Source organism: Equus quagga, chromosome 12, assembly GCF_021613505.1.
Source record: "Equus quagga isolate Etosha38 chromosome 12, UCLA_HA_Equagga_1.0, whole genome shotgun sequence".
Lineage (NCBI taxonomy): Eukaryota > Metazoa > Chordata > Mammalia > Perissodactyla > Equidae > Equus > Equus quagga.
Genome location: NC_060278.1, coordinates 88,627,229 through 88,646,332, shown reverse-complemented (window position 1 = coordinate 88,646,332; position 19,104 = coordinate 88,627,229). Strand labels below are relative to the sequence as shown.

The 19,104-nt window shown below is 43.4% G+C and overlaps 1 protein-coding gene across 1 annotated transcript in view; it reads right to left on the bottom strand.

Annotated features, from left to right (window-relative positions):
- The window catches only part of CNBD2 (cyclic nucleotide binding domain containing 2), a 47,392-nt gene that overhangs the window by 10,857 nt on the left and 17,431 nt on the right, over positions 1–19,104 (bottom strand). The window contains exons 5-10 of the mRNA XM_046678046.1: positions 15,199–15,355; positions 14,541–14,692; positions 12,336–12,474; positions 8,119–8,233; positions 4,252–4,429; positions 2,216–2,336 (exon numbers count right to left, since the gene is read on the bottom strand). Coding sequence (XP_046534002.1) covers positions 2,216–2,336; positions 4,252–4,429; positions 8,119–8,233; positions 12,336–12,474; positions 14,541–14,692; positions 15,199–15,355 — 862 coding nt within the window. The remainder of the gene's footprint in view (positions 1–2,215; positions 2,337–4,251; positions 4,430–8,118; positions 8,234–12,335; positions 12,475–14,540; positions 14,693–15,198; positions 15,356–19,104) is intronic.

The following is a 19,104-nucleotide window of genomic DNA, read 5'->3' as shown; positions in this document are numbered from 1 at the left end:
TTCTCAGGTGTCTCCACTGTGAAGTTACTCTTTTCCCCTCCTTTCCACACTGTGCAATTTGGAAGGAAGTCATTACGTGCAGCCCACACCTAAGAGGTGGGGAATTACACCTCCTCTCCTTTAGGGCAGAGGATCTACGTAAATTATTTGGAATTCTTCTGCTTGGGAGATTTGTCTCCTCTCCCCCATTTATTAACTTATTCATTATTTATTCATTTATATCAGTATGCACTCATGGATGTTTATTTTATACTTTGGGTTATAATCTAGGACTGCTTTATTTTGTTGCTCAAATTGTCCCAGGTTTGGCCACTGGGAGCTCTTTCAGTTGGCTCTTGTGTCTCTTTGATATGCCCCCGTCAATATAGTTTTTTTCGCCCAACACTTCCTTACTTTCCTCCAGGATCATCTTGCATATTTCCACAGACCTAAAGTCAATTATTTCCAAGGAGTCATTGTTCTTTTTATTGGCGAATTGTATTAGAAACCAAGTTCGGGGTGCTACATGTGCTCTTTGCTACTGGAGTATCATTTCTTTTAGGCCCTGTCACCTGACAGAGAAAAAGATATATGCATATCTATATGTCTATATGCAAGCATCTGTATCTATATTAAGCTATACACATGAATTCACATTGATGTCTTCAACTCTAATCCATTAGCACATGGGTCATTCTAACCTCCTCCCCTTGTTTATCTGTAAACTTCCACTCCAATGGTGAGAAACCTAGCTCCTACCATCTGCCATTCACTTACTTAATTGATCCATTTCAGTAGACATGTATAGCAGTATCGTATTTAATCCACACACCCATGGGAAACAATTTTATCAGCAAGAATACAATGCTCATGTGCAGTTCCTTTTGCTTTTAGTCTTACAGATTCCACTCATCTCCAAAGTTACTTCAGCCAGCATCTTTTTCTCCCAACCTCTTTATTGAGATTGTTCCATACACTTGTAATATAATTAGATTCTCTTGTCATAGTCTGCATTCCTTCCTGGGATCCCCAACCTCCTAAATAATTTTTTCATTTTCACAAATTGCACACATTAAGGTTCACTCTTTGTGCTGTCAAGTTCCATGGGTTTTGACAAACACTTAATGTTTTGCATCCATCATTACAGTATTATACAAAATAATTTTTGTGCCCTAAAAACCCTCTACGCTTTAGCTATTTATCCCTCCCCCTAAACTTCAAACCTCTGATGATCACTGATCATTTTACTACCTCCATATTTTTGCCTTTTCCAGAATGTCATACAATTGGAATCATATAATACTTAACCTTTTCATATTGACTTCTTTCACTTACAAATATTCACTTAAGGTTCTCCATGTCTTTTCATGGCTTGCTAACTCATTTCTTTTTATTGCTGAATAATATTTCATTGTATGGATTTAACAGTTTGTTTATATTCACCTTTCCATAAAAATTTTAGCATCAGTTTGTCAACAAACACAAAATAATTTGCCAGGATTTTGACTGGGATTGCACAGAACCTATACATCAAGTTGGGAAGAACTGATATGTTAATAATATTGAGTCTTCTAATTTGTGAACATAGAATATTTCTCCATTTATTTAAATCTTCTTTGAATTCTTTCATTATGTTACATAATTTTTTGCATATAGATCCTGAACATACTTTGTTAGATTTATACCTGAGTATTTCATTTTTTGGTGCCATTGTAAATGGCAGTGTGTTTTTAATTTCAAATTCCAGTTGTTCATTGCCTTATACCCTCTAACTTGCTGTAATCATTTATTAGCTTCAGGAGTTTTCCTTTTTCTTTTTTGGAATTTTCTACATTGACAATCATGTCATCTGTAAAGAAAGTTTAATTTCTTCCTTCTCAATCTGTATACGTTTTATTTCCTTTTCTTGTCTTAACGCACTAGCTAGGACTTGCAGTACAATGCTGAACAGGAGTGGCAAGAGGAGACATTCTTGCCTTGTTCCTGAATTATTTTAAAGCAAGTCCCAGATGTCATATCATTTTATCTATAAATATTTTGACATGTATCTCCTACATATAAGAACTCTTAAATAACCACAATACCATTATTATATCTTTAAAAAACATCAATATTCCTTAAGATCACCAAGTACAGAGCAGGATATTTTTAAACCCTTACTCTCGTTACTTAACACTCCCAAGCCCACCATGTGACTTATCCACTGTACGGTGAACAAGGTTCTCCGCACACTTACCACGATTTCCCCTTGCTCCACTGTGTGAATCTTCATGTAGGCCCCCACTGCAGCCTCACTGGGGAGGTCACCATACTTGGTATTGAACATGGAACATTCAATCGGATGAGGCCACCTGGATCTGAAATTTGACAACTTGTTAAAGAGAACTCATTTGTCACCTAGCCAGTCCGTGAGGCCCTGGATAACCAGCCCCCACTCTACTGCATATTGAAGTCTCCCCTCCCTTCTCCCAGAAGGTGAGAAAATGCAAAATCAAACCCTGGGAGAGACTGTTTCAGGACGTGCAGAAGTTTAATAGGGAGGAGACAGAAGAGAAGGAGCTAGGACCCCTTTAAACACCTGAGGCTGTTATGTGCTGAGCCAGGCCCGCTGGGTGAGAAGTCCAGGCTGGCTGACAACATGAGGAAGGAATTTCTAAGTCAGAGCTGTCCGAAAATGGAACAGACTGCTTTGACAAAGAGTAAGCTCTGTGCCCCTGGGGATAGAGCGGAGGTTGTGGCTCTTCTTCTTGACAGGAGAGCAGAGAAGAGATGGCTTTGTTTGTTTGCTTACAAAGACAGGTTTCCCTGGGCGGCCTGTGGACTGTACTTTGTTCATGCTGGAGTTACTTTTACACAGGCAATCCTATTGTTCTTTCTTTGGTCTCGGGCTAGGTAGAAGGAAGAGACAGGCTATGCTGTCTGGATTACAGGCAGGGAAAAGGTTATCTATCAGGTGAGAATATAGCTGGACTCACCCAACACATAAACCAGGCAGGCTTCCATACCCACCCCCAGCCAAGTACATGAGTGCACATGCCACATGTCTTTTATTTTTCACTTCTGAGTCCAACCTGTCCCTTCTCTGTTACTGATTCACAGCAGAGAAATTGTGTCTGTTCCATCTCTACCTTCAGGAGAACTGGGATTGGGATTTCAAGCACTGGATCCCTTGGAAAGACTATCCATCAGAGGAAGAAACAACTCAGAAGTCATGGGATGCTCATGATGGAGGCAAGCAGCTGGAAATGTTAACAAAGGACTCAAGTGAAGTGGCACTTAGGGCAATACGGAGATTGCAACACTGATGCCATTATTAGTATCACTGTGCTATTTTTATTTCATCTTAAATTGGGGGAGGGAAGTGTTATGCTGCTCTGGGTGCAGCATTGAGCTGCCTCTAGGCTGGTGCCCAGTTTCCTCTCTGGGAAAACCAAAAGCGCAGCCCTCATGCATCCAGCTTGTTCTCATTGTGACAGGCGACAGTCGTAGCAGATAACAAGACTGGGCGCTAACAAGCTGCTCAGGTTTCAATCCTGACTCTGCCACTTCCCGCCTGTGTGACCTCAAACAAGTAACTTAATTTCTCTCTGTACCTTGGTTTTCTCACCTGAAAAACGGGAGTGATAATAGCAGTACTTACCTCGTAGGGCTATTGAGAGGATTACATTGGATAATCCAGTACGAGGCACAGAGTATTCCATAAGTGTGAGCTATAATTATCATGATCTCACTTAATTACTGGCTTGCAACAACCCCAAAACTTAGATACTATTATCTACAGACAAGGAAAGGAAGTTTGAGAGAGGTCAAGTCCCTTGCTCAGGGACACAGAGCTAAAATAAGTGGTCAAGCAGGATTTGAACCTGGGTTGAACTGACTCCAAAACCTAGGCTCTTATCTCCTGCCTCCCTTAAATGGGTAGCATTTTCCGAAGAGGTTCAGAGTCAAAAAGGGCCAGTGACACACAGACAGACTATGAGAGTCAGAAGATCTGTCCTGCCTCTTCTTTCTCAAATAGGTTCCCTGAGAAAGCAAGTAGCCGACCACCTCCAGTGGCCCTGTGAGTGCGAGGCAGAGAGGGCAGCTCCTGGATATCAGACCTAGCACCTCTCCAGGCTGCCTTCCAGACACACCCCCCCTCAACCTTTGGGGCTGAGCCATGCCTGCTACCTCCGGCCCCTCCCTGGCATCCCTGACATTTTTGCCCTGTAAGTTACATCCCCGTTTTCAACCAGAATCTGGACCTTTCTATCTGGCAAGAGCTAAGCTTACTTGATCTTGGGGCCCAAGGTCTTTGGGAGACTATTTCCTGAGGTTTTAGTCTTGTTATTGCAACTCGTCCCCTGTTGCTCCCAGGCTTTCTGGAGATGCAGAAGCTTCAGAGAGCTAAAGTCCTGTACAGGATATGATTTGATCTGGAACTCCTTAAATCTCTCCACAGGAGAAGGTTCTGTTAGAGAAAGCACAGGAAAACACATGACTGGGTCTTTGCATACACGAGGACTGTGGTGACGGTGGTTGGAGGTATAGCATAGTCACCTGCCTGGCTTGTCTGGTGCATGGAGGAATTAAGAAAAACAGAAAAGAAAAACACTGGCTTCCATGCATTGTCCCCTGTGCCAGGCCCAGAGCTAGAGTCTTTATGTCCATTACACCCAGACGTGTGTCATTGGCCTCATTTGAGAGAGAAAAAGAGCAGCAGAGAGTCTGAGTCACCCAGGAAAGGGCTGGAGCTTGGATCTGAACTCAGGTCCATCCGATTCAAAGCTCATGTCTCTCCATTGACAGAGCACACTTACCTGGGCCTTCAAACTGGGATTGGGGGCAGGGGAAGCAATAAAAGACAAATAGATGATCAGCCCTAGAACCTTGGACAAGTCACATAATCTCTTGGAGTCTGTGTAGGACTATCAAAAGAATTACAGAGAAAGTACGTTCGGCGCCCAGCACAGCGTCCGGCATGTAATAGGCCCTCTATGGAGTTACGAACAAGGTCTCCAAGAGAATGCTACTAGAAATAAAAGGGAGTAAACCAACTACTCAAAAACACTATGCTGAGTGCAAAGATCCAGACACAAGAGTACGCACTGTGTGATTCCATTTATATGAAACCCTAGGAAAGACAAATCTAACCTATAGTGATAGAAAGAAGATGGGTTGTTGCCTAGGGCCAGGGATGAAGGGTAAGGACTGACTACAAAGAGGCACAGGGAACTTTTTGGGGTGATGAAAGTGTTCTATAACTTGATTGTGGTGGTTAGAAAGATGTAAGTTTGTCAAAATTCATTGAACTACACATTTAAAATGCATGCATTTTATCGTATAAAAATTAAACATCAATAATGTTGATTTTAAAAATAGATCTCCAGTGTTAGAATCAATTGTTAAAATTAATATTAATAGAAATAAATCCAGACTCTACAAGGAGTAGGCCCGGATGAACAGAGCACATATAAAAAGCCCTGAGAAAAGTTTTTGAAAGGCTTTTTTGGCAGTATCTATCAATATTTTAAATGTGCATAGCCAGTATGCACTGGATCAAGTAATTGATCCGGTAATTCTAAGAATTTATCCAGTATGTTCCCGGGGCTGGCCCGGCGGTGCAGCAGTTAAGTGCGCATGTTCCGCTTCGGTGGAAACGATTTTTCACAAGGGTGCCAAGACCATTCAATAGGGAAAGGACAGTGTTTTCAACAAATAGTGCTGGGAAAACTGGACATCCACACGCAAAAGAATGAATTTAGACCCTTACCTAACACCCTATATAAAAATTAACTCAAAATGGATTGAAGACCTAACGGTAAACCCAGAACTGTAAAACTCTTCTGAGAAAACATAGGGCAAGAGCTTCACGGCACTGGGTTCGGCAATGGTCTCCTGAATATACATCAAAGGCACAGGCAACAGAAGAAAACATACACAAATTGGACTTCACGAAAATTTTAAAGATTTGTGCATCAAAAGACAATACCAACAGGGTAAAAAGGCAATGCAAAGAATGGGATAAAATATTTGCAGATCATAAATCTGATAAGGGATTAACAACCAGAATACATAGAAAATTCCCAAAACTTAACAAAAGACCAAACAACTGGATTTAAAAATGGGCAAAGGACTTGCATAGACTTTTCTCCAAAGATATACAAATGGCCAATAAGCACATAAAAAGATGTTTAACATCACTAATCATTAGGCAAATGCAAATCAAAACTACAATAAGATACTACCTCATACTTATTAGAGTGGATACCATTTAAAAAAAAAAACAACAGGGGCCGGCCTTGTGGCGCAGCAGTCAAATGCGCATGTTTCACTTTGGTGGCCCAGGGTTCGCCAGTTCAGATCCCGGGTGTGCATATGACACCAATTGGCAAGCCATACTGTGGTAGGCGTCCCACATATAAAATAGAGGAAGATGGGCATGGATGTTAGCTCAAGGCCAGTCTTCCTCAACAAAAAGAGGAGGATTGGTGGCAGACGTTAGCTGAGGGCTAATCTTCCTCAAAAAAAAAAAAAAAGAAAAGAAAAGAACAAATGTTGCTGAGGATCTGGAGGAATTGGAAGCCCTGTGCACTACTGGTGGGAATATAAAATGATATAGCAGCTGTGGTAAACAGTATGGCAATTCCTTAAAAAATTAAAAATAGAGGGGCTGGCCCCGTGGCCGAGTGGTTAAGTTCGTGCGCTCCGCTGCAGGCGGCCCAGTGTTTCGTTGGTTCGAATCCTGGACGCAGACATGGCACTGCTCATCAAGCCACACTGAGGCAGCGTCCCACATGCCACAACTAGAAGGACCCACAACAAAGAATATACAACTATGTACCGGGGGGCTTTGGGGAGAAAAAGGAAAAAATAAAATCTTTAAAAAAAAAATTAAAAATAGAATTACCATATGATCCAGGAATTCCACTTATGTGTATATATTCAAAAGAAAACAGGGTCTCAAAGAGATATCTTTACACCCATGTTCATAGGAGCATTACTCACTATAGCTAAAATGTGAAAGTAACTCAAGTGTCCATCAATGGATAAATCAATAAACAAAATACAGTACATACAAACAAGAAAATATTATCAACCTTAAAAAGGAAGAAAATTCTGACATATGCTACAAGATGGATGAACCTTGAGGACATTATGCTAAGTGAAATAAGCTAGACACAAAAAGACAAATACTGTATGATTCCATTTATATGATGTACTTAGAGTAGCCAAATTCATAGGGACAGACAGTAGAATGGTGGTTGCCAGGGGCTGTGGGGAGGGGAAACGGGGAATGATTGTTCCATGGACATAGAGTTTCAGTTTTACAAGATGAAAAGAGTTATGGAAATGGACAGTGGGATGGTTGAGCAACATTATGAATATATTTAATACCACTGAACTGTATGCTTAAAAATGGTTAGAGTAAATTTTATGCTATGAGTATTTTTTCACAATAAAAACATTGGGCAAAAAATTTGTGAGATGCAGCTTTTTCACTGGTGGATTGGCAGTGGAAAAGAGAGAAAAAAGAATTGACATGAGAAGAGAACTAACACTTACTGACCACCTACCAGGCCCATTGCATACGTGATCTCATTCAGCCGTCCTAGTAACATGTGTGATAATGACAATGAACACCTATCTATCAATGCACCTAGGTGGTGTTCTCAGAGCTTTGTAGAGTCACTTGCTTAATTTCATAACAAGCCTACGAGGTAGGGACCGTGATTCACACTTTACGACTCTGAGGGTGCTGATGCACAGCCACACAGAGAATCACTTGCTCAGTATCACACAGCTAGTAAGAGAAGGACCCTGGATTCAAACACAGTCTGGCTCCCAGGCCTATGCTCTTGACCACGATACAAAGATACACAAAGGCTTTAAGTACTCACCAAAGTCCCCTAGCTAATCAGTGGGATTCAAAACCAGCTCTGTCTAGCTCCAAACTCTTTTCTCCACCCCTCCCCAAGAGCTGGCAGGGCTGTGTGGACTAGGTTTCCACAGCTGGTAGAAAAAGGGATCAAACCAGACATCCTGCCGGGCCTTTCTAGCTCTGGATTTCTAAGATTCTATGGGCTGGGAACTGGAAAGAGGATGGGACCAGGCGCCCCCTGCTGTGCTGCCAGCTGCCAGCCGTGGACATCCACTTACTGTCGAGGTGGGTCTGCAGAGGTCTGTCGTTGATCAGCTCCAGATGCTGCCAGATCCACTTGCTGTAGAAAGGCGAGGTCCCAAGGTCTATCAGCCGCAAGACCTCACAGCTGCCCTGGACACATCCAGGGACACAAACAACAGTGTTAACCCCCGAGGCTCCAGGCAGGCCAGGCTTTGAAGACAAGCTCTCTGTGTTGCATCCTACCCCATTTTGTTTCACTTGCTTAATGCAAGTGGTTTCAGGCCTTTTTTTTTTTTAATGAAAAAGTTATCTACTCATCATAAAAAATTCAAATAACTAAAGAGGCACAAGAACAAAATACAATGTTGGCACTGGAAAAAACATCACCATAGAGGATGTTGTTGGGACAAGTGATGAAATTGATTACGGACTAGAGATTATATTTTATATCCATGTTAAATTCCCTGGTTTTGATAATTACTTTGTCATTAATTTCTGATTTTAGAAAATAATCACTTAAGTATATAGGGGTAAGTAAGTATGATAAATGCTATTTAATTCTCAAATGATGAGGCAGGAAAGAATACATATACACACATACACAGCATATAGATTAAAGCAAATGTGGCAAAATGCCAACAATCGGTGAGTCTGGGTTAAGATTATACAGGAGTTATTTGTATTGTTCTTGCAACTTTTCTGTAAGTTTAAAATCATTCCAAAATTAAAAGTTTAAAAAATATTCAAACCAAACAGAAGAACATAGAGAAAGTTAAAACTATGTAAATCCTAACACCCAGAAATAACAAGTAGTAACATTTTGGTGAATATTATTTCAAACTTTTCTCTTTAATCATATAAGATGTATATATACAGTTTTTCATAAATGAGTCCATTTAAGTAAAACAGATTCTAGCAACCATTTTAAAAACTCAATAATATATCAAGGACATTGTTTCATACAAAGCAATATGGTTCTACACTATGGGTTTTCATGATTGCGTCTTATTTTATGTATGCCATAATTTACATAAAATTTAAGATAAATATTCAGTTGAGCAAAAGAAGTCAGACACAAAGAGTATGTATTATATGATTCCATTTATATGAAGCTCAAGAACAGGCAAAAGTAATCTTGGTGACAGAAGTCAGAAGAGCGGTTACATTTGTAGGTGGATTTTTCTGGGAAAGGTCATAAGGGAGCCTTCTGAGGTGCTAGAAAAATTCTCTACCTTGATTTAGGTGATGCTTACACAGGTGTATACTGACGTAAAAATTCATCAAGCTGTAAAGTTTAGTTCTTTATGGCATACATATGGCTATTTATTGCATATATATGTTGTGGTTATCCTTCCTCCTTCCCACTGCCTGATACTCAGATGTGATGGCTGGATACAGACTAGCCATATTGTGCCCATAAGGATGAAAGCCATAAGCTATGGGTGATGAGGGGAAGCTAGACAGGGCCTGGGTTCTTGACGACTTCCTAGAGCAGCTGTTCTAGCCCTGGATTTTTTTATTTTTTTATTTTTTTTGAGGAAGTTTAGCCCTGAGCTAACTACTGCCAGTCCTCCCCTTTTTGCTGAGGAAGACTGGCCTGAGCTGACATGCATGCCCATCTTCCTCTACTTTACATGTGGGACACCTACCACAGCACGGCATGCCAAGCGGTGCCATGTCTGTACCCGGGATCCGAACTGGCGAACCCTGGGCCGCTGAAAAGCGGAACATGCGCACTTAACCGCTGAGCCACCGGGCCGGCCCCACCGCTGGATTGCTTAATTCTAGACTCTCTACTGCATGAGAAAAATAAATTACTATTCATTAAGCCACTGCAGTTGGGTTTCTGTGACCTGAAGTTGACAGCAACTTTAACTGTACATACATCTTTATGCCTATAGTGGTTATTAGGGCAGTTCAGAAACACTCATGTTCTCCTCCCAGGCACATGACAGGACTGTACTTTTCTACCCTTTGAATCAGGCATGGCCTTCTTACTTGCTTTGGCCAACTTCCTTAGAAACTGACTTGTGATACTCTGGGTGGAAACTTTAAAAGCCTGTGCTTGATTCTCAACATTCCCTTCCCCTGACCTACTGATCATGGGAGGATGGGTCAAGAGAGAGCCTCCAGCAGCCTGGGTCCCTGAGTGCCCATAAGGAGCCGGGCCCTCTGCTGACCTGTGATGATAAAGTAGTGGGATGAAGGAATAAATCTTTGCTAGTTAATCCACTGATATTTGAGGATTGTTTATAATTGCAGTATAATCTAGTTTATCCTAATATAATACCCATCTTTGATTATCTCCTTGGGATTAATTCCTAAAGGGTTTCTATTTCAAATTTTGAGACACGTTGCCAAACTGCCCTCCAGTCATGTTAGATCAGTTCACACTCTCTCCAACAGCACATCGCAGAGCCTGTTGTGATACACCTTTGTATTATAGTGACAACTGGGTTTTCACAATCCTTTTAATCATTCCTAATCTGATAGGTAAGAAAGATATGTCATTTTTCTTATTTATTTCCTATCTTTATAAAATCTTACCCTTTTTTGGTAGGAACTCTAAGAGACACATTATAAGGGTTAAGGTTCAAGGCAGATTACTGTTGAAGACGAAAGAAAAGAAGGGATCAAATATTTAATAAACCCTCATTATATGCCAGGCATTGGGCTTGGAGCCTTATTCAACATTCACTCAGCAAACATTTATCAACCAGGAGCTGCTAAAGAAACACACATGAACAGTTTCCTCCTGGAAAATCTCTTGTGGGTCTTTAATCTGTATCTGTAGAGAAAACAACTTCACTTTGTGTCCCCAAATGATAACCTCTTCAAAATGAGTTGATTAGGGGCGTTAATTATGTTTTTGAGGCCAGCAAGACATCATGTTATCCAACTTTCTCTGGTCCCAAGGACGCCTAGCGGCCCGCCGCTCGTTTCGCCCTCTAGTGGCAATGTGAGTGAACGACAGGAGTCAGGATGGCCTGGTCTCCTTAGCAGATTCAGGGAGATGGCCAGACAGGAAATAAAAATGAGAAAAAGAGCGGTCCAGCAGTCCTTTACAGGAGGGCAGGTGCTCTTCAACCCCAGCCAGAGGGAGCGCGCCAGCATACAGCCTGGTGTTGCCTGATCTTCTGAATAGTCAAAACAAGTCAGAAATCAGAATTTTTATGTATAATCTTCACACTAACCATTAAATCACCTTTTAATAAAACACTGTAAGGGACAAACCAAACTCATCTGCTGGGAAGAAGGCCCTCTACCCGTTATCATTTTGTGACATCTATATTATTTTTCTCAGAATGAAGTCCAAGGACCCCTGCATTAGAATCACCTGTGACGCTTATTCAAATACAGATTTCCAGAGTTAGTGAATCAGAATCTCCGGGGTGAGGCAGGAATCTGTTTTTTTTTTTTTTTCTTTTGAGGAAGATTAGCCTTGAGCTAACATCTGCCACCAATCCTCTTCTTTTTGCTGAGGAAGACTGGCCCTGAGCTAACATCCGTGTCCACCTTCCTCTACTTTATATGTGGGACGCCTACCACTGCCTGGCTTGACAAGCGGTCCGTAGGTCTGCACCCAGGATCCAAACCGGTGCATCCCTGGCTATGGAAGCAGAACGCGCAAACTTAAATCACTGCGCCACCAGCCGGCCCCAGGAATCTGGCTTTTTAAGAAGCACCCTAGGAGTTCTTCATGCTTACCAAAACATGAAAACTCTTCTCTTAAAGCAGGGGTTCTCCAACTTTAGTGAGCATCAGAATCACCTGGAAGGCTTGTTAAAACACAGATGACTGAATCCCCTCCTCCCAGGGGTTTGGATTAAGGAGCTCTTAGGTGGGTCCAAGAATTCACATTTTTAATGAGTTCCCTACTTCCAGAAAGTTTTACAATGTGGTCATATCACTTTTACAATTCAAAGACTATGATTTTAAAAAGTGAATTGGCATCATTAAGATTTGAGAGCCAAACGCACAATTTAAATATGTATCTGTATGTAAATAAACATGTATACGAGCTTAGGGAGGGGGTACCCCTTGGCCCTCTTCTAATAACAGCTATATATCTTAAAGTTCACAGCAAGTCTCTGAGGGAGGCAGGCCTTTGCTAGCTAGGACTTGGAAGCTCAGAAGAGGAAGTGAATTGCACGTGTTGCAGAATGGGGCTGAGCCCCCGTCTGACTGGTCACAGACACTGTATTAGGCACACTCTTCCCAGCTTCACCACGCCCCCACCCAGACCTCTTACCTTGCAAACAAACATGATGGAGGACGATTCCACAAAGTCTTCTGAGATCAGCTGCCCATAGGAGAACTTCTCCAACTTCCCCAAGGCTACAAGCTTCCAGAGCTTCTCATCGGACCACGAGTGAAACAGATCCATCTTCCTGAGGGGAAAAGCCTGTTAGAATTCATCACCTCCATCACAGAAGTTGTCCAGCTCTTAACAATTTCCAGAAAGAGAAGACATTCTCCCGCTCTTGCAAATGCCTGAGGTGGAAGATTTCACACACCCTGCAATCATCCAGCCTGCAGCCAGTCTCCCAGCACATGATCGCCTTTGCTCCCTCTGCCCTCTACTCAAGGCCTCCCCTCCGGCCCCTCCCCTCTGTTGCCCCTCGAACACACCTGGGGTAATCAACTGCTGTGCGTCTCTTAGTTCTGCTCCTCCCTTGGGGAGCTTCTTCCTGACTCCATCCCTCCCAACCTTGTGGCCCACTAAACTATTCCCATCCCAAGGAACATCCTGAGGGTTCCTCACTTCAGCTCCCCAGCTATTCTGTCCCCCAGCCCAGCAGTCCTGGCCCTACCTTTGGTCTGGGCAGCACATTCCAACCCATCTCCCTCCGGCTTATTGGCTTCAAACACTCAGCCCTGGGCCTGGGGAACGGAGGAAGTCTGAACTCTCCTCTTTTCTCCTGGCTGTCTCCTGTGGTTGAAGGGCCACTGCACAGTGACTACTCCTTCCCCTGACCTCACACACCACCATGTACACGGGTGCAGCCCTACGGGGCTGATACCAATCATCTCAGATTTTCTCAGCTCCAGCAGATTATAAGCTCAGGACTTGGGTGACTCAGGCCTCAGTAGGGAAACAGGGTCAGTGCCATGTCCAGAGGAGGAGAAGGGTCTGGAGTCACAGGAATAAAAGCCAGGCCACCAAGAAGGATTACCTACTATACCGCAAGTGCTGGGCCACACACTTCCCATGATCATCTCATTCGGCCTTATGATGACCTTGGGAGACAGGAGCCATTAACCCCACTTTACAGAGCAGGAGGCCAAAGCTCAGAAAAGCGAAGCGACCTTTCTAGGGTCACAGGGCTGATAAGCTCAAGAGCTGAGATTGGAACCCAGCTCTATTTTTCCACAGTATGAAAAAACGAGCTGCGTCTCCCTTCAGGACTAAATTCCTCCCTTTTCAGGATCCAGCCCCCACATGAAGCTCTCTCTCTCAGCTCTAGTCCACATGGACCAGGTCCTTCTCCCCATCACGCTTCTCTGTAGCCCTGCAATCCTACAACCTTTATTTTAAGAGCCAGTGCAGATGCTTCTTTTGATTTTCACTCTTTTCCTAAAGGCGAGTAACTAAAGATAATTAAATGAGCTTTAGTCCATATATCCTTATGTGGCCTTTCATGTAAGTGCTCAGACAAAAACCCTCGTGCTATCCATGAGCTCTGCTTTTTGGTTTGTTACATATGGCCCCCATAGTTAAGGTGCTTACTTTCTGACCCCCATGTGGTTGCAATTCTTTATATCCTGTTATCCATTTATTCATTGTTTATTTGCTGAGTACCTGCAAGTCCCTGACACTGTGACAACAGGGGAATTGCAATGGTGAAAAGGCAGATCTGGCCATGACACTGTACTGCTTTTCTGTCTGATGGGGCAAATAAACTGTAGAGAAAGTATTATGTAACCGAGAATTACAGTTTTGATGTGGTTTCAAGGAAACCCAGGGTGTGAGAGAAGAATTGAGGGGGCACCCTCTGTATCCTGGGGTGAGGGTAGGTGGGCTTGCATAGTGAGGTGGGGCAGTGAAGCCCAGGGCCTCCTGCATCAGACATTCCGGGCACATCCCTATCCTGGCTTCGTCATCTCAAGCCCTGGTTCCCTCACCTATAAACTGGGGAGAATAAGAGAAACATCCTCACAAAACTAATGTGAGGTTAGATAAGGCAGGTGGTACAAAAGTCTTGGCACCCTGCTTGGCCCAGCAAAGTGCTCAGTACATGTTAGCTATTCTTAGTATTACTATCCCACAAGGAAGGATATTTGAGCTGAGAGCTAAGGTATAGTAGGAGTTTGCTAGACAGAGAAGTTGGGTGGGAGGTGGGTACAGAAGAACATTTCAGGCAGAGAGAACAGGACCTAGAATTTCCCACCAGGCCTGGGACAAAGTCAGGCACCTAATAAGCTCACAGGGAGATGCTGGCTGATACAGAGTTACCTAAAAAATTCAAACCGATGCTGAGCATCCTTTTGAACTTCCTGGTCCAGTTTATACTCAAGGAAATCCTCTCTGTCAACAACCAAGAACTCTGTTTCTTCCATACAGACCACGGTGGCCGACCTTACTGAAGAAGTCAGAAGATTCAGCTCCTGTTGGGTGGACAGGGGTAAAGGCAAGTGAGAGGCCACCCCTGGCTTTCTGCTCGTAGCCGTGCACACCTCGTTGCTGCTTCCATCGCCCCCTGCAAATCTCTCCTCCTCAGACTACAGGCTCCCTGCCTGCCCTGTGTGCCTTTTCATTCCTCTCTTTGTCAGCCCACTCCCTTCCTCTTAATGTGCTGCCTGTGGGAAAGAGGCAACAGGCCTGACCAGGCCAGAGAGAGGAAGCTGGAGAGGCCTCACTGAGGAGTTACTGTATTTCTCAGGGGCTATATGAGGAACATACTCCTTAAACATCACAGACAAAGTGGTTGGCCTTTGACGTCACCTGGTCCAACTGAGTGGGCATTAGACGGGTAAGGGGGCTGGGCCCCAAAACAGGGCAGTGACTTGCATAGAGTGTAAGGCAGGACTGGGCCTGGCCGAGAGGTTTGAGCAGGAGTCTTGTCACACCCCTAACCCCACCCTCGGAAGGTGGACCCTTCTCTGGTGCTCACCCCAAAACAGCTGCCCTTGTGCAGCAACGTCGGGTGGGGGTCCAGGAAGGCACTGCTACCATCCTCGTCCTTGGTCACTGCAACCGTGCCCAGGTAGACGAAATAAAAGTTGTTGCCCCTCTGACCCTTCTTGACGATCACACGCCTGCGACCAAACCTGGGAAAAGACCATGGCCAATTGGTCAGTTGCATCATGGAGTCTGGTCTATGCTGGGAGGAGACCTGGACAGGTTGTACTCCTAGCTCTGGAGTCTAAAAGCACAGACTGGGACTGGAAGGGACCTCAGAACAGCCCAGCCTCAGCCACACCCAGCTTGACCTCTTCACTAACGTTTATCTAGCTGCCCGCCTCCATTAGACTGAAGCTTCCTGGGAGCAGAGCCCGTGTCAGTCTGTTTAGGCACAGAGTAAATGCTCGATGAACAGTCGTTGAATAAATGAATGAACAAATGCTGAACGCAATGGATGAGTAGCTAAATGATTAAGAGCACTGGCTTTAGAGTCAGAGCAGGATCCAAATCCTGGTTCTGCCCTTAGCTGTGTGACGCTGGGCAACTCACATACCTTCTCTGAGCCTGCTCTAGAAGGCAGGCATATTCAGCCAGGAAACGAGACTTTGGGGATGAGAGAGCATGGCCAGTGTTCATTCAAGTGTAGACTTCTAGAGCTGGAACTGGAAAGACCCTCAGAGACCATCCAGCTCATCCTACATTTTGGGGATGAGGAAAGTGGGGCCCAGGGAGCCCAAGGCTGGCTGAAGGTCACACAGTGAGGCACACCTGAGTCAGCACCAGAGCCCGAATCGCCTGCAGCAGATGTCTGGTGCTTTTGCTGCCAAGCATCTGGTTCCCTCTTGCCACCAACCGCAGTCTGATTTTACTCTAGGGAAACACCTTTTCTTGACTCTCAGACAGTCAGAGCGTCCCTGACTCGCTGATGATTCAAGCAAAGCCAATCTGGTTCAGAAAGAACTAATCCCAAGGCTCCAACTTGAGGGACTGGGAAGGGGTATTCTCTCTTTCCCAGTGGACTGAAACTGGAAAGACGGAAGTCTGGAGCGGTGGTTGTAGCAGCCATCTCGCTGCCATGAGAGGAGAGTCTGCCTGAGAAGGTGGCTTATGAGAATGAAATGCCACAAGATGTAGACAGACGCTGGGTCCTGGTGACACCGAGCCCCTGAATCCCGCTGAGCCTGAAGCTGAAGAACTATCCCAGAACTTTTCAGATACATTAGCCACCAATGAGAGCATTCCCTTGGGTGGGCTTTACGTCACTTGCGACTGGAAGAATCCTGTCTAATCTGCTAATTCCCAGTCCTGGAAATAATCAACAACTGGCAGAGGGCTTTCACAATCACCACCTCTTGATCTTCGTAAAAATGCTGTAAAATCCATCTTATTGTCCTCATTTCACTGATGAGGATACTGAGGCTCAGAAAGGTTAAGTGGCTTGCCTGAGGTCACACGGGGGCAGATGCGGCATTAAATTCCAGAGCTTCTAGCGCCATGATTCTTTTTCTTTCTGTGACATCATTCTGCCTGCCTTGGAATCTCTGTGACTGGGGTCTCACTCTTCTTCACTGGGCTAGGACAAAGCAGACCGTCCCCTCTGCTAGGAATGTCTTTGTCTACACCTCCACCTGTCAAACCTACCTGTTCAAATGCCACCTCTTTTGTGAAACTCCCTTGGCCAAGCCAGCTGGAAGGTTACCTCCCGCCCTTGGCTTACAACAGATTCTGCACAGTTGCAACGGGCCTTAATCTGTAGTTAGCTGTGATTATGTCCTAGACTGCTACCTCCGTGAAGTAAGATATCAGGGCACAAACCTGTAGTGACCTTACATCCTAGATTTTCAAGACAGGCCTTACCTCAAATATTCTGCTAGACTGTCCCCCTTAAGCCACTGAAATGGCAATATTTCCACACGCACCTCTTAGACTTCTCTAGTACAGGTATTTACATGGTGCTTTTTGTCCCGTGGACCCTTTGACAATCTGGTGAAGCCTTCACAGAATAATGCTTTTTTGTTTTTGTTTTTTATTATTTTATTGACATCATAATAGTTTATAACATTGTCAAAGTTCAGGGGTACATTATTATTTGACAGTCACCATATATACGTGCCCGTTTAGTCTTTTTGCCCAGCCCCCAACCCTCTTCCCCTCTGGTAACCACTAATCTGTTCTCTTTGTCCATGTGTTTATCTTCCACATATGAGTGAGATCATGCGGTGTTTGTCTTTCTCTATCTGGCTTATTTTGCTTAACATAATACCCTCAAGGTCTACCCAGGTTGTTGCAGATGGGATGATTTTTTCTTTTTAATGGCTGAGTAGTATTCTGTTGTATATATATACCACGTCTTCTTTATCAGTTCATCAGTTGATGGGCGCTTGGGTTGCTTCCACGTCTTGGCTACTGTGAATGATGCTGCAATGAAGAAGGAGGTGCACAAGTCTCTTTGAACTGTGGATTTCAAGTTCTTTGGATAAATACCCAGTAGTGGGATAGCTGGGTCATATGGTATTTCTATTTTTAATGTTTTGAGAAATCTCCATACTGTTTTGCATAGTGGCTGCACCAGTTTGCATTCCCACCAGCAGTGTATAAGGGTTCCCTTTTCTTCACAGCCTCTCCAACATTTGTTATTTTTTGTCTTGGTAATTATAGCCATTCTTGCAGATGTAAGGTGATATCTCATTCTGGTTTTGATTTGTATTTCCCTAACGATTAGTGATGTTGAACATCTTTTCACGTGCCTGTTGCCCATCTGTATATCTTCTTTGGAAAAATGTCTGTTCTTGTCCTCTGCCCATTTTTTGATCAGATTGTTTGTTTTTCCATTGTTGTATTGTATGAGCTCTTTACATATTTTGGAGACGGTCCCCTTGTCAGATATATGATCTGCAAATATTTTCTCCCAGTTGGTGGGTTGTCTTTTTGTTTTATTCCTGGTTTCTTTTGCCTTGCAGAAGTTCCTTAGTCTGATGTAGTCTCATTTGTTTATTTTTTCTTTTGCTTCCCTAGCCTTGAGTAGACATGGTATTTGAAAAGATGCTGCTAAGACTGATGTCAAAGTGTGTACTGCCTACATTTTCTTCTAGGAGCTTTATGGTTTCACGTCTTACCTTCAGGTCTTCAATCCATTTTGAGTTAATTTTTGTGGATGGCATAAGATAATGGTCTACTTTCATTCTTTTGCATGTGGCGGTCCAGTTTTCCCAACACCGTTTGTTGAAAAGACTCCTTTCTCCATTGTATGCTCTTGGCTCCTTTGTCGAAGATTAGCTGTCCACAGATGTGTGGTTTTAGTTCTGGACTTCAATTCTGTCCCATTGATCTGTGTGTCTGTTTTTGTACCAGAGTACCATGCTGTTTTGATTACTATAGCTTTGTAGTATATTTTGAAGTCAGGTATTGTGATACCTCCAGCTTTGTTCTTTTTTCTCAGGACTGTTTTAGCTTTTTTGGGGTCTTTTGTTCTTCCATATGAACTCTAGGATTCTTTGTTCTATTTCCGTCAAGAATGTCATTGGGATTCTGATTGGGATTGCATTGAATCTGTAGATTGCTTTAGGTAGAATGGACATTTTAACTATGTTTATTCTTCCAATCCATGTGCATGGAATATCTTTCCATTTCTTTATATCACTATCAATTTGTTTCAATAATGTCTTATAGTTTTCATTGTATAGGTCTTTTACCTCCTTCGTTAAATTTATTCCTAGATATTGTATTCTTTTTGCTGTGACTGTAAATAGGATTGTATTCTTGAGTTCTCTTTCTTTTAGTTCATTATTAGAGTATAGAAATGCAACTGATATTTGTTTGTTTGTTTGTATTTTGAGGAAGATTAGCCCTGAGCTAACATCTGTGAGTCCTCCTCTTTTTGCTGAGGAAGACTGGC